The sequence below is a fragment of the Scylla paramamosain genome, chromosome 3, assembly GCF_035594125.1.
Source record: "Scylla paramamosain isolate STU-SP2022 chromosome 3, ASM3559412v1, whole genome shotgun sequence".
Classification (NCBI taxonomy): Eukaryota; Metazoa; Arthropoda; class Malacostraca; order Decapoda; family Portunidae; genus Scylla; species Scylla paramamosain.
In genome coordinates this window covers 33,709,038-33,734,673 of record NC_087153.1, presented here as the reverse complement: position 1 = coordinate 33,734,673, position 25,636 = coordinate 33,709,038, and the positions used below count along the sequence as shown (strand labels likewise).

General features: G+C 42.6%; 4 protein-coding genes across 6 annotated transcripts; all 4 read left to right on the top strand.

Annotated features, from left to right (window-relative positions):
* The first annotated feature begins 408 nt into the window (after positions 1–408).
* On the top strand, positions 409–3,103 carry LOC135116447 (clotting factor G beta subunit-like). The gene is made up of 9 exons (XM_064033916.1): positions 409–519; positions 799–978; positions 1,125–1,163; positions 1,360–1,562; positions 1,666–1,769; positions 1,921–2,095; positions 2,194–2,293; positions 2,384–2,553; positions 2,644–3,103. Exons 1-9 carry the CDS (start codon positions 468–470, stop codon positions 2,815–2,817), a joined length of 1,197 nt encoding a protein of 398 aa, XP_063889986.1. The 5' UTR covers positions 409–467; the 3' UTR covers positions 2,818–3,103.
* Positions 3,104–5,460: 2,357 nt separating this feature from the next.
* LOC135094078 (venom protease-like) lies at positions 5,461–8,005 on the top strand. Of its 2 annotated transcripts, none has more exons than XM_063993852.1 (9): positions 5,461–5,589; positions 5,840–6,028; positions 6,159–6,209; positions 6,313–6,524; positions 6,641–6,744; positions 6,861–7,029; positions 7,132–7,231; positions 7,443–7,612; positions 7,759–8,005. In XM_063993852.1, exons 1-9 carry the CDS (start codon positions 5,541–5,543, stop codon positions 7,924–7,926), a joined length of 1,212 nt encoding a protein of 403 aa, XP_063849922.1. In that variant the 5' UTR covers positions 5,461–5,540; the 3' UTR covers positions 7,927–8,005. The 2 variants fall into 2 exon arrangements, with proteins under 2 accessions (XP_063849922.1, XP_063849917.1); XM_063993847.1 differs by having other exon boundaries at positions 5,485–5,589; positions 5,825–6,028.
* A 519-nt stretch (positions 8,006–8,524) lies between these two features.
* LOC135094071 (venom protease-like) lies at positions 8,525–13,806 on the top strand. Of its 2 annotated transcripts, XM_063993835.1 has the most exons (9): positions 8,525–8,911; positions 9,991–10,161; positions 10,376–10,435; positions 10,562–10,782; positions 10,914–11,017; positions 11,128–11,296; positions 11,987–12,086; positions 12,277–12,446; positions 12,752–13,806. In XM_063993835.1, the coding sequence occupies exons 1-9, from the start codon at positions 8,827–8,829 to the stop codon at positions 12,923–12,925; spliced, it is 1,254 nt and encodes a 417-aa protein (XP_063849905.1). In that variant the 5' UTR covers positions 8,525–8,826; the 3' UTR covers positions 12,926–13,806. The 2 variants fall into 2 exon arrangements, with proteins under 2 accessions (XP_063849905.1, XP_063849908.1); XM_063993838.1 differs by lacking the exon at positions 9,991–10,161 and having other exon boundaries at positions 8,606–8,911.
* A 479-nt stretch (positions 13,807–14,285) lies between these two features.
* Positions 14,286–25,279, top strand: LOC135096716 (clotting factor G beta subunit-like). The gene is made up of 10 exons (XM_063998451.1): positions 14,286–14,325; positions 15,755–15,919; positions 18,002–18,172; positions 18,461–18,520; positions 18,736–18,929; positions 19,337–19,440; positions 23,539–23,707; positions 23,812–23,911; positions 24,113–24,282; positions 24,570–25,279. The coding sequence occupies exons 1-10, from the start codon at positions 14,286–14,288 to the stop codon at positions 24,741–24,743; spliced, it is 1,347 nt and encodes a 448-aa protein (XP_063854521.1). The 3' UTR covers positions 24,744–25,279.
* Positions 25,280–25,636: the final 357 nt, after the last annotated feature.

Genomic DNA, 25,636 nt, shown 5'->3' with positions numbered 1-25,636 from the left:
GTCCTAAATATAATGTAGAAAGAATAAAATGGAAGAAGCTGGACGCATTGTTTAGCATTACTGCAACTCAGGAGGTGGTGGCGTGCGTGCGTGCGTGCGCGCGTGTGCGTGTTTACGTGCGCGCGTACGTGGGCGCGTGCGTACGTGCGTGCGCGCTAGTGTGTTCACGAGCGAACGCTCTCACACACATGTAAGAGCGTTCAATCACTTTAGTCGCAAAGAACGAAACATAAAATTTCCTGGACACACATGCCACTGCTTTTGTATGTTAACACTAAATCATACAAAGAATATGCAGCACATCAGAGCTCCACACTCAGATGGAACCACAGATGAGAATTAAAAAAAAAAAAAAAAAAAAAAAACTTTGCACCTGAAGAACGGTTGGCGGAAATGATTTCCTATTTCCGCGAGGCGAGGCAAGGGGGAAGGTGCAACAGTGAGGGTTAGACGGCCAGTGTGTTAGGATGCCGCTCCCGCATGTCGTGTTGTTGCTGGTGCTGGGGGCAGTCCAGGCAGGTGAGTACAAGCAGGTGACTTCCCTGCCACCTCATGGCAAGGCTACGGGTGTATGTTGCACTCTTATGCTCTCTAAACTACTGTCTGAAGAGGTGACCTTAATGTGTTCATAATATTAATTTTGTTTAAAATAACACATTAATTTACAAAATTAATAGGAATACACATGATTGTTTTCTAAAACAAACTGAAATTGCTGTAATTGCTTTGTTTACTTCAGTAGCAGCACGATCTAGTCCACGCCAGAGCACTACATGACATGCGTGTGTGTATTGACAGAGGCACAAAGAATAATATTTCCTGACAAGCTAAGATACTCTGAGGGAGAAGTTTGCATCACAAAGTCAGGCCAGACAAGCACATGTGAACGATCCTGTCAAGATGCATCAAGCCAAAGTGTTGATAACTTGTGTGGCTATCAGGACCTCATCTTCCTTTTCTGTTGTGAGAAAAAATTGGGTAAGTGTGACGAAGCGTGATGAGTGCATGACCATTTTTGACTGGCTACTCTTCATTTCACCTCAGCATTTTGTTTTGCTGATGATATTCTTGTCACAAACCATGGATGGCCAACTGGAAGTTTGAGTTTCATTACTGTCTTCCAGATAGCTTAACGGACATCTCGCCTCCCGCACTCAATTTCCGTAAGTACAACACAGAGGGAGAAGCAAACTTCATCTATTCTTCATGGTCATACGATATCAGAATTAAGTGTGTGTGTGTGTGTGTGTGTGTGTGTGTGTGTGTGTGTGTGTGTGTGTGTGTGTGTGTGTGTGTGTGTGTGTGTGTGTGTGTGTGTGTGTGTGTGTGTGTGTGTGGCATGTTTTCATATCCTTCCAGAGTGTGGGAAGAGTATCAAAAACAATGAGCCAGGTACTGTGGGACCTGTACCTCGACCTGCACTTCCGCCGGGGCCTGCAACCGCTGAGGGACAAGTTAATCCTCTGGAACTGCCTCTTCCTGCTTTCCAAGGCTCCGGCAGCGACCTTATTCATCAGGCAGTTGGCGGCGTGAATACGAGAGAGAATGCCTGGCCATGGATGGTATGTGGGGTTTCTGATGAAAATGAACAAAGGATCAGCAGGCTTACAGTATCATTATTAAGAAAGAGAAAAGCATGTTAAGTGTTTGATGTTCTGCCGGCAGGCACTTATAGGGATACGGGACGCTCAAGGTATCTCTTGGTTCTGTGCTGGAGTGTTGATCAACGAACAGTGGATCCTCTCAGCCCTGCACTGCTTCCTCAATCAGTGAGTATAAACCAGTGAAGTAAAATACCTCTACAGGACTACCGAAAAAAAAAAAAAAAAATCTGATCATATTTAGATTGTGAATATTTATTTCTTAACAAACTGGATAAAAAGTAAAGTTCATTTTTTCACATTATCGTCTTCATGGCAGAAACATCGATGTACTCGTGGTGCGTCTTGGTGAACACGACTACAACAGTTTAAGCGAAAGAACGCCTCATCAGGATTTTGGCGTGATAGAAACTGTGTTCTACCCAGACTACAGCCATCCCCAAGCCTACCATGACCTGGCCATGCTCAGGCTGGACTCAAGGGTCAGCATACAGGTCAGTTCAGAAAAGAAAAATCATATGTTGTGAAATCAAGCAGAATACCACATAATTATCAAGTTGAATGTTTGTACTTTGGTCTAATTATTTTCCAGAGGTCCATCAGTCCTGTGTGTCTGCCATGGGGGAAGGAAAGCGACAGAGTGCTCACAAACCAGGTAGTCACGCTTACTGGGTGGGGCGATACGAAGTTTGGTAAGTACTCTGCTCACCAGCTGAAATAAATTAAATTAAAGATAACTTATGCAAAGATGGAAGGAACTTACCAACTTTCCATTCTTTCAGGTGGACAACCCAGCTCCATCTTACAGGAGGTTAAAGTAACGGTGTTCTCGCCCACCCAGTGTGATCGCAGCTACTCTAACCTACCGCAATACGCCGAAACTTGGCCTCAAGGCATCGGGCAGGAGACTGTGTGTGCAGGAGACCCTAACGGAGGACGGGACGCTTGTCAGGTAAGGGTGACGGACGTAAGCCTGATTCATTACTCACAATATGATTGTTGACGTAGGACAATTTTCCCTTTCCTGTTACTCGTTCCCCAGGGTGACTCCGGCGGGCCTCTGGTGTCTCAGGACGCCCGTGGAAGTTATGTGTTGGCGGGCGTCGTGTCGCGAGGCTACGGTTGTGGCCATAAGGACTATCCAGGACTGTACGCCAACCTGCGTTACCCGCCCTACCTTGCATGGATTAAGAAGGTCGCCTTCACCACGATCTAAGCGAAGTCTGAGGAGTAGAGTTAGGAATGGGACGATGTCTCCTAACGGTGGGCTTAGGTTCCGGCACTTGGGAACCGTAACCCCTAGTGGATGACTTTCATAATCTCGGATCGCGGTCAGATTTCGAACCCGTGCGCCTGAGGGTTCCACAATACCAAGGCGGCCGCCATGAGTAGTCAGTAAAATAATAAACGGTTTAAAATGCCTCCGTAATATGACCAAATGTCTTTAAATGTGTTGGAAAAATGTAGGTACCTGGTTCTTCAAAATAAATGCATTCCTCATCTGTATGGTTTGTCTCAGAGAGAGAGAGAGAGAGAGAGAGAGAGAGAGAGAGAGAGAGAGAGAGAGAGAGAGAGAGAGAGAGAGAGAGAGAGAGAGAGAGAGAGAGAGAGAACCTTTTTTTTACTTTTAGATTTCACGCACGTTCGCCAGTCATTAAATAACAGGAAAACTCGAATATTTAAATCAATACTTATTGAGCTTTTTAGACAATACAGTGATAATTAAAGGGCACATTTGTAATCTTTAGTTAATCTTTGCTGTTTTATACTCTACATGGTTATTAGTCTTATTTGAAAAAAAAAAAAAAAAAAAAAAAAATATATATATATATATATATATATATATATATATATATATATATATATATATATATATATATATATATATATATATATATATATATATAAGGAAAAAAAGGTGATGTGCACGCTTAATAGGAATAAATAAAAGTCTTACAGCCACTAACATTCTGAGTATTAATCTAGTGCCTGTTGATAACACACAACGCAGCTTCCTGAAGAGAGTGTACAGGTGTGTGGTGACGAGAGATGCATCACGGCCACCTGTACAACGAAGTAACCCGTGAACTTATCATCAGATTGCCTACCCTTTCATTACCATGGCATAATTTTCATCTTAATTTACTTTTAATGAATTTCGTCAAGTAAGGGATGATTATTTTCCTAAGCGTTAAAAATCACCCCTAATTATTCCTATTACAGTTACACCTTCCTTTACTCTGACTATTAATTGGTGATGTTACCAAATGTAAAATATGCTTATGTTTTCCCAGCAAGAGACAGACATCCCAGTTCGTTTCTTAACAAGTTCTACGGCTTTCAGTACGATAATGTTCAAGTTATATGTGCTTCCTCTATTCTGACTCTTAATGGATGGTGGTAAATATGTCTGTGATATTGACTGGATTAACTAAACCTTTTCCGAGCAAGAGACATACCTTTCTTAATAAGTGCTGTGGCATTCGGTACTACAATGCTCTTGCTTTTCCTTTGACTAAAAATAGGTTATAAAATGGGTGATATTACGAAGTGTAGAATATGTCTCTACTATTTAGTGATTAGCTTTTTTTTTTCAGTAAAAGACACTTATTTGTTTACAAGTGCTACGCCTTTATGGCCGACGATGGTCTTCAGAATATGGGTTCTGCATTAACAAAGGCCTCAAGATTTTGGATAAGCCTTTCCTATTTCGTGTGAGCAACGGCAGCTGACACCTATTCATTATCAATATTTTTTTTCTTTGATTGCAACATTGAACAAACCAGCTGAAGTGAAAAAAAAGATACACTCAGGAGCCTACCAGTTTATGAAAGGGGCGCAAGTAGGAAAAAAAAAATAAGTGGAAGATTACAACAGAATAGGAAAAATATAAATACATCAGTTAACAATAATCTGGGATTCAGTGTATTGTAATAACTGTTGTAATACTTAAGGAAAAACAACATATATATCAGTACTTTTTTCCATACTAATAAAATGCAATTGCTATAGGACTACACACACACACACACACACACAGAGAGAGAGAGAGAGAGAGAGAGAGAGAGAGAGAGAGAGAGAGAGAGAGAGAGAGAGAGAGAGAGAGAGAGAGAGAGAGAGAGAGAGAGAGAGAGAGAGAGAGAGAGAGAGACACACACATACAAAATATGGGATGTGTGGCTGAGCTAACACATGTTAAGGTGTAATATTCCATTTGCGTGTTTACATATTTTGCATATGTTTGCATATTTACGTGTTTTTACCAGTGAGCATAATCTGATATACTTTCTTATATAATGCTTAAATCTTGCATATTCATCTGTTCATTAATCTTATCACTCTTCTTTCATTTCACCTTATTTTTGTTTACTTTGTTCTATCATATTTTCTTAAAGCAATATTATTCACTCAATCGCATTCATCTCTTTATTCATTAATTGAGTTACTTATTTATTTTTTACTTAATTTTTCAATCAAAATTCAAATGGAAGTGTTCACAGCTAAAAAGCCAAGCTATTGAAATAACACGATTGAACAACATCGACATCTGGTAATCCTCACACACCTGCATTCCCTGCCAATGTCGAGGATGAAGAAGAAAAGAAAAAAAAACACACAAAAGAGTTAGATTATAAATGAAAGGAAGATAATTGTTGTTTAATATCTTACCATATAAAGTTCCGTTCTCTTTTCATATAAGAAGACATTGTTCAGGTCCTCCGCTGTTAAAAGATGTGTTATAGTACCAGCCACAAAGCTCTACACAAGCATCGGTCTACTTCACAGCGTTTCTCAAGCATTTCCTATTAATAACACAAACATATAAACAATGCACCGCAACAGACTAGTCCGGGAATTCAAGACACACTAGTTTATAAGGAGAGGGGAGGCAGGCGGCGGCGCACAGTACAGCTTGGGTGAGCAAGGAACGTGACCGAGATGGATCGCTCTTCCCTGTGGTTGTTCTGTCTCCTCGTAGCCACCGCAAGTAAGATTAAGTTCTCACTCAGAAGAAAACTTTTTTTTTTATTTTAATTACACTTCCGTGCTCTAAATGAACAAAAATTGTCGTTGTTACCAGTTATATAATGAACTCTACTCTAAAGTCGAACAAGCAAATATAAACAACATGAGTATTAGTCAATTCACATTATCGGAGACAACTTAGTCACAAAAAATCCATACAGTAAGACCAAAGCTTCAAAATGCATATAACTCTCCAGATCCACATCCTGCAGGTACACAGAGGATAAGGCTTCCAGGCACGCCACATGATCAGAACGCCTGTAACACGCCTTCAGGAGTGCCTGGAGCGTGTGTCGACGTTCGCTTTTGCCCAAACACTGCCCGCAGCCTCGACCGCGAAGCGCAGGCTGCATGTGGCTTCAATGATACATTTCCAATCGTCTGCTGTACCGAAACCGCAGGTGAAAATGAGTCAAAATTAAGATGATGACTGATTAAACTATTATGAAGTTTAGTAATTGTCACTTACGTCACTAAGATTGTGTGTGTGTGTGTGTGTGTGTGTGTGTGACATGGGTTCGTATCTTTCAGGCAGCAACGCTAACCATCTTCAGGACATCTCTCCTCCTACAGTTGATTTCCGTAAGTATCTTTTCAGTAGTTTACACATTATTATAGATGAAATTTCTACATACGAGAAGAGCCATCTATGATTGACACGCGGCTGATGAAGGTTGTTCTGCAGAATGTGGGAACAACGTAGCCAGGGTTGTACGATTGCAAGAAGTTAGTTCTCGGCCAGAAAGACTTCTGCGGGCGGGCAATGTAATTGTTTTCCCTGACGAAACTGAGGAAAGTACTGGGAGACCTGTTGCCCGAGCTGGCTTTCTGGCAGGCGAGATAGCAACTCACATTGTAGGCGGCGCCATAGTAAAGAAACACTCTTGGCCTTGGATGGTAAAGTGACACCTTAATCCTCATTCCCTTGTGTCTTGGAAATATGACTGCAAAATTATATACCTAAAAATCACTACATATGATATCTTAATGTTATATAAGGCTAAATTACCCAGGCTCTAATTGGAGAGATGGACGCTGAGGAGATCAGATGGTTCTGCGGCGGAGTGTTGATCAACCAGCAGTGGGTACTCACGGCGTACCACTGCTTCTTCGAACAGTGAGTCAACATGATAGTCACGGATTGTTATGAGTGATAATTCTAATAATAATTATAAGAAAACACACACACACACACGCACACACACACACATACACACTACAGCTGTCATTCAGCACAGCTGACATTGTCCGTCTTGGTGAACACGACTACAACGACGATAACGACGGGGCGCTCCATCAGGATGTCAAGGTGGCTGACACGGTGCTCTTCCCTGACTTCGCTCACCCTGAAGCTTACCACGACCTGGCACTTCTCAAGTTGGCCACAATGGTCACCATACAGGTCCGCATTGGATGGCCTCTGAATAAGTATGTATAATAGATAAAAGTCTCTAATTTTAAAGTCGTAAGAAAATTCTATCGTATTTTTTCTCTCTCTCAATAGGAGTTCGTCAGTCCCGTATGTTTACCCTGGGGCAGCGAGAGCGGCAGAGAGCTATCAGGTCAACAGGCAACGCTAGCAGGCTGGGGAGATACGCTTTTTGGTACTTACTCGTTCCGTCATCGTGTTTCATAATCTTATTTCATATTTACTTATGAGACAGTGAGTGTATAACTGCGGATTTCACAACGATATATATATATATATATATATATATATATATATATATATATATATATATATATATATATATATATATATATATATATATATATATATATATATAATCTACTGAATTTGCTCTCATTTCACAGGTGGGTATCCCAGCTCCATCCTGCAGGAGGTCAACGTGACAGTGTTCCCTTCTGACCAGTGTGACCGCAGTTACTCTATATTGTCCCATTATGCAAAAACCTGGCCTCAAGGCATCGGCCAGGAGACTCTGTGTGCCGGAGACCCTGAAGGAGGGCGTGACGCTTGCCAGGTAATGCTGTCACCTGACTGACATCAACACTACATAACTGATTAGTAGCGTTTCTTGGAGCAAGTGTCATTTATGGACGCAGAGCTACGGTCCAGCTCTCCTTCCTGGCTTAGAAATATTCTCACTCCTGTGTTTTCTTTTCTCAGGGTGACTCAGGCGGACCAATTATGTCTCAGGACGCCCTTGGACGTTTCATGTTGGCGGGCATCGTGTCGCAAGGTTACGGCTGTGGCACCAAGGACTATCCAGGACTGTACGTCAATATACGGAACCCTCTCTACCTCACCTGGATAAAAAAAATCGCGTTCTCATAAATCACCTCATATTGTCAAAGCCGTAATATATTTTTCAAATACATACGGTAGAGTGCATGTTAATAAAAAATCTATCCCAGCTGAGTTTATGACAAGGAATTATCAAGATCTAGTAAAAAAGTCCCATCTTATGGCAACAAGATCTTTCTAGAATGCGCAGCAACCTTTTCAGTGTCTAACCGAAAAAAAAAAAAATCATCTTCATAAGAAAAGAAAAACAATGTAAGTATAGGTTATGTAAGACTGAATAATATGAACCAAGTTTTAAATACTGACAACGGGAAATAACATCAACAACAAACCCTAAACAAAACAGGAATCTGAGGCCGGGTAAAACCTGATTACCGGGCGAGCGACCTCACCTGGTGGGCTTTCCCAGAGCTGCATGACGTCATGGACACACACAACACACACACACACACACACACACACGAGAGAGAGAGAGAGAGAGAGAGAGAGAGAGAGAGAGAGAGAGAGAGAGAGAGAGACTTGCATACGTAAGCACATAATTATACACACACACACACGCACACACACACACACACACACACACACAACACATATAGATAAGCAGACCAGGAGAGAAGCAAGTTGCAAGTGGTCTGACAGAAAAACAGGCACACACTCGCTCACTCGTTCGCTCACTTTGCCTACTGGCTGACTAACCCTGTCTAATCATTTCCTCCTTTTCAGTTCACACGCTTCTAAGAAACAACTGTATGTAAAGAAAATAAAAAAAAAACGGCTCTATGTAAAGGAAATAAGGAACGACTTTATGTAAAGGAACTAGGGCGGAAAGACAACATCCCATTTCCCTCACACTCTCTGTTACCCAATATCAAGACCTGTTTCCTGACCGTCAAGTATTCAGAATAGAACCAGACATCTCACGCAGGAGACATGGGCCGCCAGACCTCTTGCTGGGATAACTCTGTGGTCTTCCTGCTTCTGTTGGCATCCACAGCACAGAAGACAGTAGTAGCAGGTTAGTGAATCTGTTCATCTGTATACTTCAGGAGTTTGCTTTATTTTTGTTACACAAGAGTAACAATAGTGTGGTGCAGCTCACTAAACTCATACCTGTTCTGATTCTTCCGTCGTGTGTGTTGCGTCGTATGTCCTTGAGCTTTAAAAATGTGGGACAATATTGCGCAACACACGAATGAGGAAGAAAATGCACTGCCGTACACGCTTCACTTAATCACTGCAGAACATTCATAAGTGGACAAAAGTAATAATGCTCTTAAAGAAAAAAATCAACAATTCAAGCACCAGGGTGTTCAGACAGAATGGAGGTCAACAACCGTATCCTTGCCTCCACCTATTCCCGCCATAGACAAACACGCATGTAATCGAGGACGAACAACGGCTGTCACTTTATTCCAAATTTAATTAAAATGCAGTTGATACAAACCATCCCTTAAATACAACGCACTGTCGCCAAGGGAGTTAGTATTCTCTCTCTGTCTCAGTATACCATGCTTGTCCTTCCCTCTGGAAAGCCAGTGTGATGTGAGGGAGGCGCACCGTGGTGTCCCAAGGCGCCAAACGAGGTGTTTCTCTCTCTTCTGTACTAAAAATAATGCAAATGACGATAAAATTAAGATACCATTGCACCTTCCCGGCTGATCGGTGACCTCTGTAGGGAGTAAAATTGTATCATCCGTCCTCACCTCCTGAACGACAGTGTGTGTGTTTGAACGAGAACGAAAGGTTGTGGTGCATAGACTGTGTGGATATTTTAGAAAATTACGTGTTGTGAAAGGGAAAAAAAAAAAAAAATGCACCCTCTTTAATCAGAAAATATTGGAATCCTGTGACGCAAAACAAAGGTTACTAATTTCTCCGATATATGCTTTATGTCAATACACGCGATACGCCAGAAGTAGATGAGCCGCAACACGCACTAAGTCTCAGTGAATTATAGAAGAATACTAAACAAACTAGTAAAAGGGAAACTCCCAACAGATAATTACGGAAAGAGCTCTCTGCGTCACACACAACATTCCTTCATCGCATTCCAACAACCTGCGTCACCCTAACTAGCGCTCCTCAACACCACAGGCGCAGTGGTATTCCCGGACGCTGAGCCCTGCACGCTGCAGACGGGCGAGCAGGGCTTCTGTTTGCCGCTGCCCGAGTGCCCGCCAGTGCTGGAGACGATCAGAGAAAAGCGTCCAGTCTCGTGTGGCTTCCAAGGATTTACTCAAATTGTGTGTTGCCCGAAGAGTCAAAGTAAGATATTCCATGAACTTTCCTTCCTTTACATCATTATTCTTATCCTTATACGGAGAGAGAGAGAGAGAGAGAGAGAGAGAGAGAGAGAGAGAGAGAGAGAGAGAGAGAGAGAGAGAGAGAGCAGAGTGTAGTGTGTGTGTGTGTGTGTGTGTGTGTGTGTGTGTGTGTCTTCAAATTACCCATGCCTAAGGACAATCTTTTCTTCCACCAGACACCACAGCAGGCGATAAGGTAGTGGACATTTCCCCTCCGTCAGCATACGACGCACTGGGTAAGTACAAGTAATATGAGGCGCCGGCAACATTAGGAAGCTGTCTCTCACGTCATGTTCAAATATATGAAACTTTAATCTTTCTGCCACAGCAAAGAATGACTACATCTCACGATTCCCACACAGACTGCGGGAAAAGTGCGGTTAAAACCATCCGGAACTTCGGACTTGAATCCGGGCTAACGGCGAGCGGCATCTCGAGTCGAAAGAAGCGAGCTAATTTACCTTTTGAACCAGTGCCAGGCCCAAAACCACTGCCGGTTGGGCTTTTCCAACCTGGAGGATTTCTTAACAAGCCTGAAGTTATTGGTGGAGAGATATCGAGGAGGAACGCTTGGCCATGGATGGTAAGTAAGCAACGCTAATGATTTTTACACACACACACACACACACACACACACACACACACACACACACACACACACAACCTTTCCCCGCAAACTGTACAAGATATAGCTCTAGTCACTTAATTTTCCAGGCACTGATTGGACAGCGAGACGTAGCGGGCATCAACTGGTTCTGCGGTGGGGCACTAATTAATGAATACTGGGTCCTTACGGCGCTCCACTGCTTCCACGACAAGTAGGAACACCACTGTACTGCTTCTGCTTATCACCAACCTGCGTGTGGATATGGAGTCACTAAACACGCAGCTGCGATATATTCTTGAAATTAAACGATTGTCTTCACAGCAAGGCCGAGGTGGTGCGTCTTGGCGAGCATGACTACAACGACGATAATGATGGGGCTGACCACAAGGACATTCCGGTGGCGGAGATGATACAGTATCCTGACTACATTTACCCACAAGGCTATCACGACCTGGCCCTGCTCAGGCTGGAACGCAAAGTCGTGCTGCAGGTCAGATTTAAATTTGCATATCTTTTTATCGGTCTGTCTACCTGTGCACCAATCTATCTATCTATTTCTCTTTTAATGCAGAACGGTCAAATCAAGAAAACAAACATGAAATATTAATAATTAGATGTTTAGGCCTTCAAAACTTATCAGTAGGAAAAACAACTTCCCAGTAGTCTTGTGGTAAGATTCAAAGGAAAAAAAACTCGTCACTTATTTACATTTATACAGTTCAATTCATCCAAAATCTGCATATCTTTTCTCGTTGGTTACATTTATAGCCATAATCTCTTTCATTGTGTCCATGAATAAAGCCAAATCAGGGTCCATCACGCTCTTCAATTGCAGTATCCATATACAGCATGACACCTGTAATAATACACTTCACTTCTTTTAACCAACCACACTCTTCACATCGCGGATTGTCATCCTCCAGAGTTCGCTTAATATCGTAATATCAATTAATAAACATGTTAAAGGCGGTACATTTTACATTTCACACGAGTCAGATTTCCCGAGGATTTATTCCTGGCTTGAGGGAAATAAAAAGTCATAAGACAGTATTATTTCCATTCAAAACATGTTTCGTATAGACTATAAACAAATAGCGGATGCTTATCAACAATATTAAACCTGAATGTCAGTAGACGGTTTAGCTAAAAATAACAATAACTTTTTGTATTCTGACCGCAGAAATTCATCTTACCCGTGTGTCTCCCTTGGGGAAGCAAGAGCGAAGAGAACATCGTGAATAGCAGGGCAACAGTGGTGGGTTGGGGACACACATTATTCGGTTAGTGGTGTTCTACAAATAACTTATATACGTTGTGTTGGTAATGAACATATAATTGGTTGCGCTAATGGAAAATATATGTAGTAACGGGTACTAACAAAGAAGATTTTTAACATTTCATGGTGAGTATAAATAAATAAATCATCACGAATTATGCTCTCTTTTGTTGATGACATGACCTGCTCCACAGGAGGGTTCCCAAGCTCCGCGCTGATGGAGGTGGACGTGCAGGTGTTCCCTTCCTCCAGATGCGATAGCAGCTATTCCTCCCTCCCTCAATACCCAGACCAGTGGCCGCGCGGCATCGGGAAAGAGACCCTGTGTGCCGGGGATGTTAAGGGCGGCAAGGACTCCTGCCAGGTGAGCGGCGCTTTCCCGCCATCACACTCGTCTTATTATCATTATTATTGTTAAAATTACCACTGACACATTACAGTAGCTCTTTTCAATACGGCGATGACAATATGACCTTGGAGAACTGCAGGGTTTCTATGAACACATTTTGTTTCATTCAGGTAGAGAGAGAGAGAGAGAGAGAGAGAGAGAGAGAGAGAGAGAGAGAGAGAGAGAGAGAGAGAGAGAGAGAGAGAGAGAGAGAGAGAGAGAGAGAGAGAGAGAGAGAGTTAAACATGTGGTTAAAGGATAATACTGATTTCCTTCTTCAGGGCGACTCTGGTGGACCTCTGGTCACTCAGGACAGCCGAGGGCGCTACGTGGCGGCGGGCGTCGTGTCGCAAGGCTACGGGTGTGGCCACAAGGATTACCTCGGCCTGTACGTCAACCTGCGCCACCCAGCTTACCTCGCCTGGATCAAGAAGGTGGCTTTTGCGCCTCAATGAGCGGCGCCTGACAACGAAGGCAGTGCTGTGGGAGGTCATGGGGTAGAAGTGGGGGAGAAAGAAACCATGTCTCATTGATTGAGATGAAATCGAATTCGGGATTTAGCTATTGCCGCTTAACACAAAATGGTGGAAACCTATACTGGACTACGCTGAAGAAATTGTCTCACAACAGAGGTCGCCTAACATTTTTTTTTAACAGCATAAAAACAATACCTGTTGCATGAATCAATGTTTGGAAAGAAAATAAGTAAATAAAAAGTTTTGTTTTAATTTTTTTTCCTAGAATCAATGTATATTCGCTACTATTTACTTAAACATGTAGGTAAAATTACTATTTCTACATTTTTCATATCTTCAGTTTCATAACGACCCTTCTATGGATGACATAACAAATAAATAGGGAACCCTGTCACACTCCTTCATTGTTTCTTTGTTGGGTTGCAATTCCCATCCCGAGTAGTGACAGTGAGGCAGCATTGGGGGACTTTATTGGCTGTAACCCATCAGGATCACTCGATTACAACCAATCATCATCATTCAAAAGTGGCACCAGTAAAACACAACGCGACTGCACAGCCTGGAAGCAAGCTGCATGTCAGTCTGCAACAGTAAACTGCTTACTTCCTGAGTCTTCGCAGCGTCTCCTCTCTTTTGATTCTTGCGGCGACCCGAGGGACAAGTTTGAGAACTCAAAGAAGCATGCGAAATATTGCATTAAGAGGTAATCGAGTGTTTTGCTTATTTCGTATTTACTTGCAATGTGCTTGCACCACCAAATTTAGGAGATTTTGTTTTATAGGATGAAAATGCTGTATTTTACCATTTGATAGATCACTGCTAAAGATTACAAATATATAAAAAGTTATACAAGCACATCAGAGTTGTTCTTTCATTTATACTCATCATACTTTGTGTATACTTTGTCTTGTAAGTTATATATATATATATATACTCGTATATATATATATATATATATATATATATATATATATATATATATATATATATATATATATATATATATATATATATATATATATATATATATATATATATATATATATTATATATATATATATATTTTTTTTTTTTTTTTTTTTTCTGTTTTACGACTACTGATTGGTCTAATGACTCAAAAAAAAAAAAACATGGCCCTTTTTATATAAAAGGTGAGTTATGGCAAATATCATGGAATTATATGAGTGTGTATGTAACTGGAGCCATATACTCCGGTACTGTCAAACATTTCTGTTACAAACAACGAAAGTCTCCCTCTTTAAATGTAAATTTACTACTGAAAGCCATCTGACTTTAACACGTGCAGTAATAAAAATTGAATACATATACGTATACCACCATGCAGCACTTCAGCCCGTGCCATCAGCTACAGAACTGCGGTACAGCACGTGTTTTGTTGGCCATTTTTCGACTGTGCTGAATTTGAAGTGTGAACGAAGTAAGATGACCTCTTCCTCGCTCTTTAGGCAAATTATCATTGCTAGTAGTAGTAGTAGTAGTAGTAGTAGTAGTAGTAGTAGTAGTAGTAGTAGTAGTAGTAGTAGTAGTAGTAGTAGTAGCAGCAGCAGCAGCAGCAGCAGCAGCAGCAGCAGCAGCAGCAGCAGCAGTAGTAGTAGTAGTAGTAGTAGTAGTAGTAGTAGTAGTAGTAGTAGTAGTAGTAGTAGTAGTAGAAGTGGTAGTAGTAGTAGCAGCGGCAGTAGTAGTAGTGGTAGTAGTAGTAGTAGTAGTAGTAGTAGTAGTAGTAGTAGTAGTCACCACGAACTCTCCCTGGAGGCCGCCCACCGCAAGAATGAGCAGGAGAAGATCCGAGCGTATGGGGAGAGAATCCAACACGTTGACCAGGGCAGCTTCACACCTCTGGTCTTCACCACATCTGGCGGGATGGGCTCCAAGGCTCAGTGCTTCTACTCAAGACTAGCCGACCTAATGGCAGAAAAGAAGCACCAGCCAAGGAGCCATGTCGTCGCATGGATGAGGTGCCATCTCTCATTCTCCCTCCTCAGATCTGCCCTCCTGTGTCTCAGGGGGACAAGGCATTCCACTCCCATGCCTGCAGACTTAGGAGGCCTCGACTGCGAGGCTACAGTGGTGGAGAGTGGCATAAGAGTAGATAGAGTAGAGGTAGAATGAATTTATAGTTAACAACTAATGTTTATATTATAGAGTATTAGATATGGTTGGATGCCACAGTCATTAGCGGGAGCTGGGGCTAATGACCTCCAAGTAATGGAGCCCCTAATTGACACATCAATAAACATGGGGTGGAGGTATTATTATTATTATTGTAGTAGAAAAAAAAAAAAAAGTAGTAGTAGTAGTAGTAGTAGTAGTAGTACTGTAGCAGTAGTAGTAGTAGTACTGTAGTAGTAGTAGTAGTAGTAGTAGTTGTGTAATAATAATAATAGTAGCAGTAGCAGTAGTAGTAGTAGTAGTAGCAGTAGTAGTAGTAGTAGTAGTAGTAGTAGAAATAGCAGCAGCAGCAGCAGTAGAAATAGTAGTAGTAGTAATAATAATAGTAGTTGCAGTAATCATCGTGGTGGTAAGCAGTTATGTATACACCCTTAAAAGGTAGTACATATAGGGACTGATCATTAATCCTAGTTATTCTCTCTCTCTCTCTCTCTCTCTCTCTCTCTCTCTCTCTCTCTCTCTCTCTCTCTCTCTCTCTCTCTCTCTCTCTCTCTCTCTCTCTCTCTCTCTCTCTCTCTCTCTCTGTGTGTGTGTGTGTGTGTGTGTGTGTGTGTGTGTGTGTGTGTAATTTTGTTCCTTCTCTTGCCTCGTACATTTCTAGGAAATAGCTCTCTACAGAGCTGGAGGACGCGTGGATTCCACGCCGTGCACGCTCCATTCTCTTTTTCCTGGTTGTCGTCAGGCGTTCAGAACAGAGCCAGCCACCGGACGCAGGAGACATGGGCCGGCTAACCTCTAGCTGCGAAGCCTTCGTGGTACTTCTGCTCGTATCGACAACGTCAGGTCAGTGGCTTTGTTCATCTATCTAATCTATGACTTGGAGTGGCTGCGTCTTCTCGTGAAGGTAAAAGGTGAACAGGAATTCGCCGTGTTCAAACCTGTTCTATTTCACCTGACATATGCGCCCACACTCAGGGCCTACATGTCTTTGCATTACGGCGCATTATTCTTCCGTCATCATGCTTGCCTGCAGTTGAGTTCTAATACGTCTGCTACAAATAATGCGATGTAGTTACTTGACGTCATATTTTAGCTTTTCTTATTCATATTTCATCAGTGGTGATCGGTAAAACTGTAATTTGAAGAAATATACTTCGGAACGACGAACTTATTAGAAAGAAGGGACCTTGGGAAAGGCACATTTATGAACATGCTCACGAGAAATAATGCTTAAAAGAATTAAAAAACCAGGATGTCCAGAGCAGAATGGAAGCCAATAACAACATCTGTCCCACCATCCATTCCTGCCATATTCCTGTCAAACTCGTGTGCACGTTCTCGCGGACGAATAACGGCTGTGTTTTAAGGTAAATTTTCGCTTAATTTTAGACAGGTATTCAAATGGTTGACATAGACCATGCCTGGAATATAACAGACTGTCACTAAAGGAGTTAATATTCTCTCTCCGTTACATATTTTTCTCTAACTTTCTTGCCCTCACCTGCGGAATGCCGGTGTGCCGTGAGGGAGGCGCACCGTTGTACCCCAAGGCGTCAGTTGAGGTGTTCCTCCCTCTCTCATCAGAAGAAACACAAATCACAACGAAGGTAGACACTGTTTCTCTTTCCCGTGTCCTCAGTGACCTCTGTGGCATGTCAAGTTTTACAGCTTTTTCTCACATCCCGAACTAAAAGTGTCTGAACGAAATTCTGTGGTTAAGAAACTGGTTGGCCATTATAGAGAATAAAGGTATGAGTACGTATTGTGTGTGTGAGAGAGAGAGAGAGAGAGAGAGAGAGAGAGAGAGAGAGAGAGAGAGAGAGAGAGAGAGAGAGAGAGAGAGAGAGAGAGAGAGAGAGAGAGAGAGAGAGATAACACACTTCATATCCTGTGCCCAAAACAAAAGCCAATAGCGCTTCTAATATATATTACGTGAGAACAAGCGGCAACCACAAAGATATGTAGCGCAGCACGCACAGATACAAATGGATGGGGATAGCAGATGGAAATAGGTAGGTGTGTTTCATACAGGGACTGCCACGTGTAAACCTGGTCGCTTCTTGCAGCTTCCCTTATTTCTTATGTTCTTATGTTCAAAGGGGAAATTCCCAACAGACCATAATTGGAGGGAATTCTCCACGTCACACACAGCGTAAATAATAAGGTAATCAACCCGCAACTGGATTTTCCATAGCCAAACTAATTTTAAGACTCTCTCTCTCTCTCTCTCTCTCTCTCTCTCTCTCTCTCTCTCTCTCTCTCTCTCTCTCTCTCTCTCTCTCCTCTCCTCTCCTCTCCTCTCCTCTCCTCTCCTCTCTCTCTCTCTCTCTCTCTCTCTCTCTCTCTCCTTCTCTCTCACACACACACACACACACACACACACACACACACACACACACACTCAAAGAAAAAAGTATATGATTCCAAAGCTCTCGTGGCAATAAGGTTTGGGTGATGAGCGAGTTTTCAAAATATTCTTGTCACGTTCCACTATTTTCTATCTTTATAGCAGACACGTAACGAAATTTACAGCGAAAAACGTTTGAACGTATCAAAATAAGTTATACATATTTATATCAAGTGCATATTAGTGTAAGCTCAAAATGCAGCAACATGTAAAAGATGAGTCCTTCACATTGAGGAAACCGAGAGACTAGAGAATAAAGTTTCTTAATTGTTTTAAGTAAATATATTTTTAACGAATGACACACGATTCGCATTTTATTTTTAAATTGCGGGTCTTGTTCTACTTACATCCTACGAAAGAAATATTTTAGATGCGTTAATTCTGTATCATCAGTGCTCCAAAGCAAATAATTCTCACAGATAAGATTTTCATTTCAAGGAGTACCTATAAATGCTACACTTCCTTCATTACATTCCAACAGCCAGCGTCACCCTAACTAGCGCTCCTCAACACCACAGGCACAGTGATATTCCCGGATGCTGAGCCCTGCACGCTGGACACGGGCGAGCAGGGCCGCTGTCTGCCGCTGCCCGAGTGCCCGCCAGTGCTGGAGACGATCAGGGAAAAGCGTCCAGTTTCGTGTGGCTTTGAGGGATTTACTCAAATTGTGTGTTGCCCGAAGAGTCAAGGTAAGATATTCCATGAACTTTCCTTTACAATGTTTACATCATTATTCTTATCCTTAAACAGTGTGTGTGTGTGTGTGTGTGTGTGTGTGTGTGTGTGTCCGCGCTTGCTTGCTTGCGTGCGTGCGTGCATGCGTGTGTGTGTGTGTGTGTGTGTGTGTGTGTGTGTGTGTGTGTGTGTGTGTGTGTGTGTGTGTGTGTGTGTGTGTGTGTGTGTGTGTGTGTGTGTGTGTGTGTGTCCTCCTTCCAAATTACTTACTTTTGCCTTACGACGACCTTCTCTTCCACCAGACACCACGCTAACGGAAAACGTAGTGGACATTTCCCCTCCTCCAGAATACGACGCACTGGGTGAGTACGAGTAATTTATCGAGCAATATCTCTCACGTCATGTTGAAATATATGAAACTTTAAAAACGTGCAAAATGTGGAAAATCTAGAGACAGGAATCAGCACTGCAATATCCACATATTTTCTTCACAACATGGACGACAAACTTAAACTGTACCGTTCTTCTAACTTTCTGTCATGGCACGGCGTGACTGCATCTCACGAATTCCACGCAGATTGCGGGAAAAGTGCGGTTAAGCTCATCCACAGTTTCGGACCAAGTTTCGGGCTACCGGGCAGCGTCGTCTCCTTGAGCCGAAAGAGGCGAGCTAATGTCCCCCGGCTGTCACTGGCGGATAAAGCTCCCATAACTATACCGCCCCCAGTGGTTGGTGGTCAGACCTCTCAAAGGTCTGCTTGGCCATGGATGGTAAGTGAAAAATGATAACGGTGAGATTTGTAATCAAAAACACACACACACACACACACACACACACACACACACACACACACACACACACACACACACACACACACACCAACAAGCTCATATTTCAATTTTCAATGTAAAACATTTTCTCTTGCCCCTGTAACACTCCTTTGGAACCAACCTGTAAAAATGACCTCGAATTATTAATAAGTACATTTCTGTCTCACGGCTGCAGCTTGGATAAACAATTTATTATTATTATTATTATTATTATTATTATTATTATTATTATTATTATTATTATTATAATTATTATTATTACTATTATTATTATCATCTTCACTATTAAACACACACACACACACACAAACTGTACAAGATAAAGTTCAAGTCATTTAATTTTCCAGGCACTGATTGGGGAAAGAGACGCAGAGGGCATCAACTGGTACTGCGGCGGGGCGCTAATTAATGAATACTGGGTCCTCACGGCGCTCCACTGCTTCCACAACAAGTAGGAACATCACTGTACTGCTCCTGCTTAGCAGCAACCTGCGTGTGGATATGAAGTCACTAAACCTTTCAAGAATTAAAGATCTCACGCAGGGAAGCAACAGAACGCCTGACTTCTCTCTAAAATTTATGATTGGGCAGAGCAAACTTGGTATCGTTCAATTCCTTAAAAACTCAATTCCTCAATCTGTCAACTCGACACAACCTTCCAAAATAACTATTCCCTCTTCTTCAATGACACTAAACTGTCCCCCTCTTTTGCAATGAGCATCTTCGGTATAACTTTTACTAATAATCTAAACTGGAAATCTCTCACCTCATCTCCAGCTAAAAGAGCTTCTATGAAGTTAGGTGTTCTGAGTCATCTCCGCCAGCTTTTCTCACGAACTTCCCCCCACCCAGCTGCTATCTCTGTACAATGACCTTATCCTTCCATATATGGAGTAAGCTTTACATGTATAAGGAAATTTCACTCATATCTCTCTTCTAGACATAGTGGAATCAAAAAAAGCATTTCGTCTTATCACCTCCTCCCATATAACTGACTGTCTTTAAGCCTCTCTCTCATCGCCACAATTCTGCATATCTTCTACCGTCATTTTCACGCTAACTGCTCTTCTGATCTCGGTAACTCGATGCCTCCCGTCCTTTCGCGGCTTCGCTACAGGAGATTTTCTACTTTCTCTCATCCATATTCTGCCCGCCTCCCTAATGCAAGCGTAAACTAGTCTACTAGTATTCTCAACCATTCATACTTTTTTCTAGCAAACTCTGGAATTCGCTGCCTGCTTCTGTATTTCTACTTTCTTATGACTTGAACTCTTTCATGAGGGAGGTTTCAAGGAGGAGGCAGTAGACACCTGCCGAAACGATAATTACTCCCAGTGAGGTCTAAAGCACTATTCAGGGGGTGCTGTGAACTTATCATTAAACCCAGCTGTGACATCATTGGACGTTTCCCTTTGTGTCTCACAACACAAGGGAGCAGTCACAGCCTGCCCTCTAAAGACAACTCTCTTTCTTCACACAAAACTACAAGCACCTAATAACACACACCCTTCACTCAAAAATTTTAAAATCATCATGGCGACTCCTACACCAGCCTCGGAGTCCCCATCTGGGGAGGGGACCATAAATGTCCCCATGTCGGACTGCCTTTCTGTCGACGACTCTAAGTGTCTTGACACCCCCCTAACTCACCTAACCTCCTAACTCACCTAACTCCTTTGACTGTAAGAAATTCTTTAACTACTTAACTTTCAAAGTGAAGCACATTCTGACCCTCTTCCCTTTTGCAGAGATCTCCATTCTTGGAGACTTCAATGTTCACCACCAACTTTGGCTTTCCTCTCCCTTCACTGACCATCCTGGTGAACTAGCCTTCAACTTTGCTATCCTCCACGACCTAGAGCAATTGGTGCAACACCCTACTCGTATTCCTGACATATGCCCAACATTCTTGACCTTTTCCTGACCTTTAATCCTTTTGCTTATGCTGTCACCCTTTCTTCTCCGTTGGGCTCCTCCGATCACAATCTCATATCTGTATCTTGTCCTATCGCTCCAATCCCTCCTCAGGATCCCCCTAAGCGAAAGTGTCTCTGGCGTTTTGCCTCTGCTAGTTGGGGTGACCTGAGGAGGTATTTTGCTGATTTTCCTTGGAATGACTACTGCTTCCGTGTCAGAGACCCGTGTTTGTGTGCTGAGCGCATAATAGAGGTGATAGTGTCTGGCATGGAGGCGTACATTCCTCACTCATTTTCTCGTCCTAAACCTTCTAAACCTTGGTTTAACAAGGCTTGTTCTCATGCTATACATGATAGAGAGGTGGCCCACAAAAGGTACTTAAGCCTTCCATCACCAGAATCTCATGCACTTTATATTTCTGCCCGGAACCATGCCAAGTCTGTTCTCCAACTAGCCAAAAACTCCTTCATTAACAGAAAGTGTCAAAACCTTTCAAGATCTAACTCCCCTCGTGACTTCTGGCATCTAGCCAAAAATATCTCCAATAACTTTGCTTCTTCTTCTTTCCCTCCTCTGTTTCAACCAGATGGCACCACTGCTATCACATCTATTTCTAAAGCTGAACTCTTCGCTCAAACCTTTGTTAAAAACTCTACCTTGGACGATTCTGGGCTTGTTCCTCCCTCTCCTCCACCCTCTGACAACTTCATGCCACCTATTAAAATTCTTCGCAATGATGTTTTTCATGCCCTCGCTGGCCTAAACCCTCGGAAGGCTTATGTACTTGATGGGGTCCCTCCTATCGTTCTCCGAAACTGTGCCTTCGTGCTTGCACCTTGCCTAGTCAAACTCTTTCAGCTCTGTCTGTCAACATCTACCTTTCCTTCTTGCTGGAAGTTTGCTTACATTCAACCTGTTCCTAAAAAGGGTGACCATTCTAATCCCTCAAACTACCGTCCTATTGCTTTAATTTCCTGCCTATCTAAAGTTTTTTAATCTATCCTCAACAGGAAGATTCTTAAACATCTATCACTTCACAACCTTCCATCTGATCGCCAGTATGGGTTCTGTCAAGGCCGCTCTACTGGTGATCTTCTGGCTTTCCTTACTGAGTCTTGGTCATCCTCTTTTAGAGATTTTGGTGAAACTTTTGCTGTTGCCTTGGACATATCAAAAGCTTTTGATAGAGTCTGGCACAAAGCTTTGATTTCCAAACTACCCTCCTACGGCTTCTATCCTTCTCTCTGTAACTTCATCTCAAGCTTCCTTTCTGACCGTTCTATTGCTGCTGTGGTAGACGGTCACTATTCTTCTCCTAAATCTATTAACAGTAGTGTTTCTCAGGGTTCTCTCATGTCACCCACTCTCTTCTTATTATTCATTAATGATCTTCTAAACCAAACTTCTTGTCCTATCCACTCCTACGCTGATGATACCACCCTGCACTTTTCCACGTCTTTTCATAGACGTCCAACCCTTCAGGAGGTAAACATTTCACGCAGGGAAGCCATAGAACGCTTGACTTCTGATCTTTCTAAAATTTCTGATTGGGGCAGAGCAAACTTGGTATTGTTCAATGCCTCAAAAACTCAATTCTTCCATCTATCAACTCGACACAACCTTCCAGACAACTATACCCTCTTCTTCATTGACACTCAACTGTCCCCCTCTTCTACTCTGAACATCCTCGGTCTGTCCTTTACTTATAATCTGAACTGGAAACTTCACATTTCATCTCTAGCTAAAACAGCTTCTATGAAGTTAGGTGTTCTGAGACGTCTCCGCCAGTTTTTCTCACCCCCCCAGCTGCTAACTCTGTGCAAGGGCCTTATCTGTCCATGTATGGAGTATGCTTCACATGTCTGGGGAGGGTTCCACTCATACTGGTCTTCTAGACAGGGTGGAATCAAAAGCTTTTCGTCTCATCAAGTCCTCTCCTCTAACTGACTGTCTTCAGCCTCTCTCTCACCGCCGCAATGTTGCATCTCTAGCTGTCTTCTACCGCTATTTTCATGTTAACTTCTCTTCTGATCTTGCTAACTGCATGCCTCCTCTCCTCCCGCGGCCTCGCTGCACAAGACTTTCTTCTTTCTCTCACCCCTATTCTGTCCACCTCTCTAACGCAAGAGTTAACCAGTATTCTCAATCATTCATCCCTTTCTCTGGTAAACTCTGGAACTCCCTGCCTACTTCTGTATTTCCACCTTCCTATGAATTGAATTCCTTCAAGAGGGAGGTTTCAAGACACTTATTCATCAATTTTTGACCACTGCTTTGACCCTTTTATGGGACTGGCATTTCAATGGGCATTTTTTTTATTGGATTTTTGTTGCCCTTGGCCAGTGTCCTTCCTAAATAAAAAAAAAAAGATCTGGAGCTTGATTATCGATTTTGACTTCTGTTTGGGGACTGGCGCCTCAGTGTGTCTCTTTTTTTTTCCAATTTTTGTTGCCCTTGACTAGTGACCATCTTGCATAAAAAAAAAAAAAAAAAAAAAAAATATATATATATATATATATATATATATATATATCTGTGTGTGTGTGTGTGTGTGTGTGTGTGTGTGTGTGTGTGTGTGTGTAGCTATGATATTTTCTTGAAATTAAACGATCTGTCGTCATTGGCTTCACAGAAAAGCCGAGGTGGTGCGTCTTGGCGAACACGATTACAACAGCGACTTAGATGGGGCTAACCCCGTAGACATTCCAGTGGCAGAGGTGATACTGTATCCTGACTACATTTTCCGACAGGGCTACCATGACCTGGCCTTGCTCAGACTGGAGCGCAAAGTCACGCTGCAGGTCAGACTTTATCTCCATCAGTCTCTCTTTATCTATTAAGACAAGAGTTTCTCTAATGCCCCTCATGACAGCATAAGAGTGATGACCATTTCTTCCCTATACAGACATTCATCTTACCAGTGTGTCTGCCTTGGGGCAATAAGAGCGAGGAGAGCATCGTCAACACCCAAGCAACAGTCGTGGGTTGGGGATTAACCTTGTTCGGTTAGTGAAATTTCACGATTTATTCATGAACATTGAATTTACTATTGGCATATATCTTGTCTTTTTATAAATTATGACAGACTCATGAAAGATTACTTACCGGGTACTTTTCAATTGGGTTGAATCCAAGTGTATTTCTCAAAGAAGAATTTATCAATAATAAAAAGTGCTTCCTGTTGATGACGTGACCCTGTCCCACAGGGGGGTTCCCAAGCTCAGAGCTGATGGAGGTGGACGTGCAGGTGTTCCCTTCCTCCAGATGCAACAACAGCTACTCCTCCCTCCCTCATTACCCAGACCAGTGGCCGCGCGGCATCGGGGAGGAGACCCTGTGTGCCGGAGATGAAGAAGGAGGCAAGGACTCCTGCCAGGTGAGCGGCGCTTTCCCGCCATCACACTCGTCTTATTATCATTATTATTATTAACAATACCACTGACACATTACAGTAGCTCTTTTCAATACGGTGATTACAATATGACCTTGGAAAACTGCAGGGTTTCTATGAACATATTTTGCTTCATTCAGGTAGAGAGAGAGAGAGAGAGGAGAGAGAGAGAGAGAGAGAGAGAGAGAGAGAGAGAGAGAGAGAGAGAGAGAGAGAGAGAGAGAGAGAGAGTTAAACATGTGGTTAAAGGAGAATACTGATTTCCCTTTCAGGGAGACTCTGGTGGACCTCTGGTCACTCAGGACAGCCGAGGGCGCTACGTGGCGGCGGGCGTCGTGTCGCAAGGCTTCGGGTGTGGTCACAAGGATTACCCCGGCCTGTACGCCAACCTGCGCCACCCAGCCTACCTCGCCTGGATCAAGAAGATGGCTTTCGCTCCTCAATGAGGGGTGCCCGGTGACGGAGGCAATGCTGTGGGAGGTCAGGGGGTCGAGGTGGGGGAGAGAAGAACCATGTTTTAGCAATCTTTACTGGCACAAAGAAATATTATGTCCTCCACAAAATACGTTTTCAAACAGAAGCACCATTCCCATCCACAAGTAACTGTAAACGATTAAGCTATGAATTATTTTGACTTCCTTTTTTTGTGAGGGATTGTTATAGGTCTTTCTCGCTTCACACACTTCGATTAAAAAACGTGTATGCTGTCCTCGAAGCATGTCCCTCGTGTGATCTCCTTGCCCAGTCCCCTTCTACCTCCACGGCTGGCCCTCAGGCGCCCCCTCAGCTATGCCCGATGCTCCCACACCCTGCTTGCTGAGTAGCGAGTCACGGCATAGTGTTAGCAGACCACCAAAATTACACATGGCCTCATTTACGTAAGATCTTGGCAGGGCTTTAATTAATGTAAAGTCTGCGGGGAAATATGTCTCGTGTGCTTTCTGGTCTTGTAAAAATGTCGCAAGAAAAAGTGGCAACATTGTGTTCTAGTGTGATTAATATTCCTTCCTATTTGTGAGGTTATTAATGTCCGGCGTCGTATCATTATCATTATTATTATTATTATTATTATTATTATTATTATTATTATTATTATTATTATTATTATTATTATTATTTTCATCATTATTATTATTACTAATATTATCATTGTTGATGGCGTTGATGGTAGTGGTGGTGATGGCGGTAATAGTAGCAGTAGTAATAGCGATGGCAGCTGCTCTCTCTCTCTCTCTCTCTCTCTCTCTCTCTCTCTCTCTCTCTCTCTCTCTCTCTCTCTCAGCAAATCCAGTGATTTTTTTTCTTTCTGAAATAGCGTTGAAAGACAAAATACAGAGGG

What these genes read in the sequence shown, in the direction of transcription:
- LOC135094078 (XM_063993847.1), top strand. Translation starts at nt 5,541, where the DNA reads ATGGATCGCTCTTCCCTGTGGTTGTTCTGTCTCCTCGTAGCCACCGCA. An exon ending in TCTCCTCGTAGCCACCGCAA is followed by an intron (nt 5,590 to 5,824) that starts GTAAGATTAAGT and finishes ATAACTCTCCAG; the next exon opens with ATCCACATCCTGCAGGTACA. An exon ending in TCCTCCTACAGTTGATTTCC is followed by an intron (nt 6,210 to 6,312) that starts GTAAGTATCTTT and finishes GTTGTTCTGCAG; the next exon opens with AATGTGGGAACAACGTAGCC.
- LOC135116447 (XM_064033916.1), top strand. Translation starts at nt 468, where the DNA reads ATGCCGCTCCCGCATGTCGTGTTGTTGCTGGTGCTGGGGGCAGTCCAG. An exon ending in ACTCAAGGGTCAGCATACAG is followed by an intron (nt 2,096 to 2,193) that starts GTCAGTTCAGAA and finishes ATTATTTTCCAG; the next exon opens with AGGTCCATCAGTCCTGTGTG. An exon ending in GTGGGGCGATACGAAGTTTG is followed by an intron (nt 2,294 to 2,383) that starts GTAAGTACTCTG and finishes CCATTCTTTCAG; the next exon opens with GTGGACAACCCAGCTCCATC.
- LOC135096716 (XM_063998451.1), top strand. Translation starts at nt 14,286, where the DNA reads ATGCAGCACTTCAGCCCGTGCCATCAGCTACAGAACTGCG. An exon ending in TTGGGGATTAACCTTGTTCG is followed by an intron (nt 23,912 to 24,112) that starts GTTAGTGAAATT and finishes CCTGTCCCACAG; the next exon opens with GGGGGTTCCCAAGCTCAGAG. An exon ending in GAGGCAAGGACTCCTGCCAG is followed by an intron (nt 24,283 to 24,569) that starts GTGAGCGGCGCT and finishes TTTCCCTTTCAG; the next exon opens with GGAGACTCTGGTGGACCTCT.
- LOC135094071 (XM_063993835.1), top strand. Translation starts at nt 8,827, where the DNA reads ATGGGCCGCCAGACCTCTTGCTGGGATAACTCTGTGGTCTTCCTGCTT. An exon ending in GTGTTGCCCGAAGAGTCAAA is followed by an intron (nt 10,162 to 10,375) that starts GTAAGATATTCC and finishes TTCTTCCACCAG; the next exon opens with ACACCACAGCAGGCGATAAG. An exon ending in GTCAGCATACGACGCACTGG is followed by an intron (nt 10,436 to 10,561) that starts GTAAGTACAAGT and finishes ATTCCCACACAG; the next exon opens with ACTGCGGGAAAAGTGCGGTT.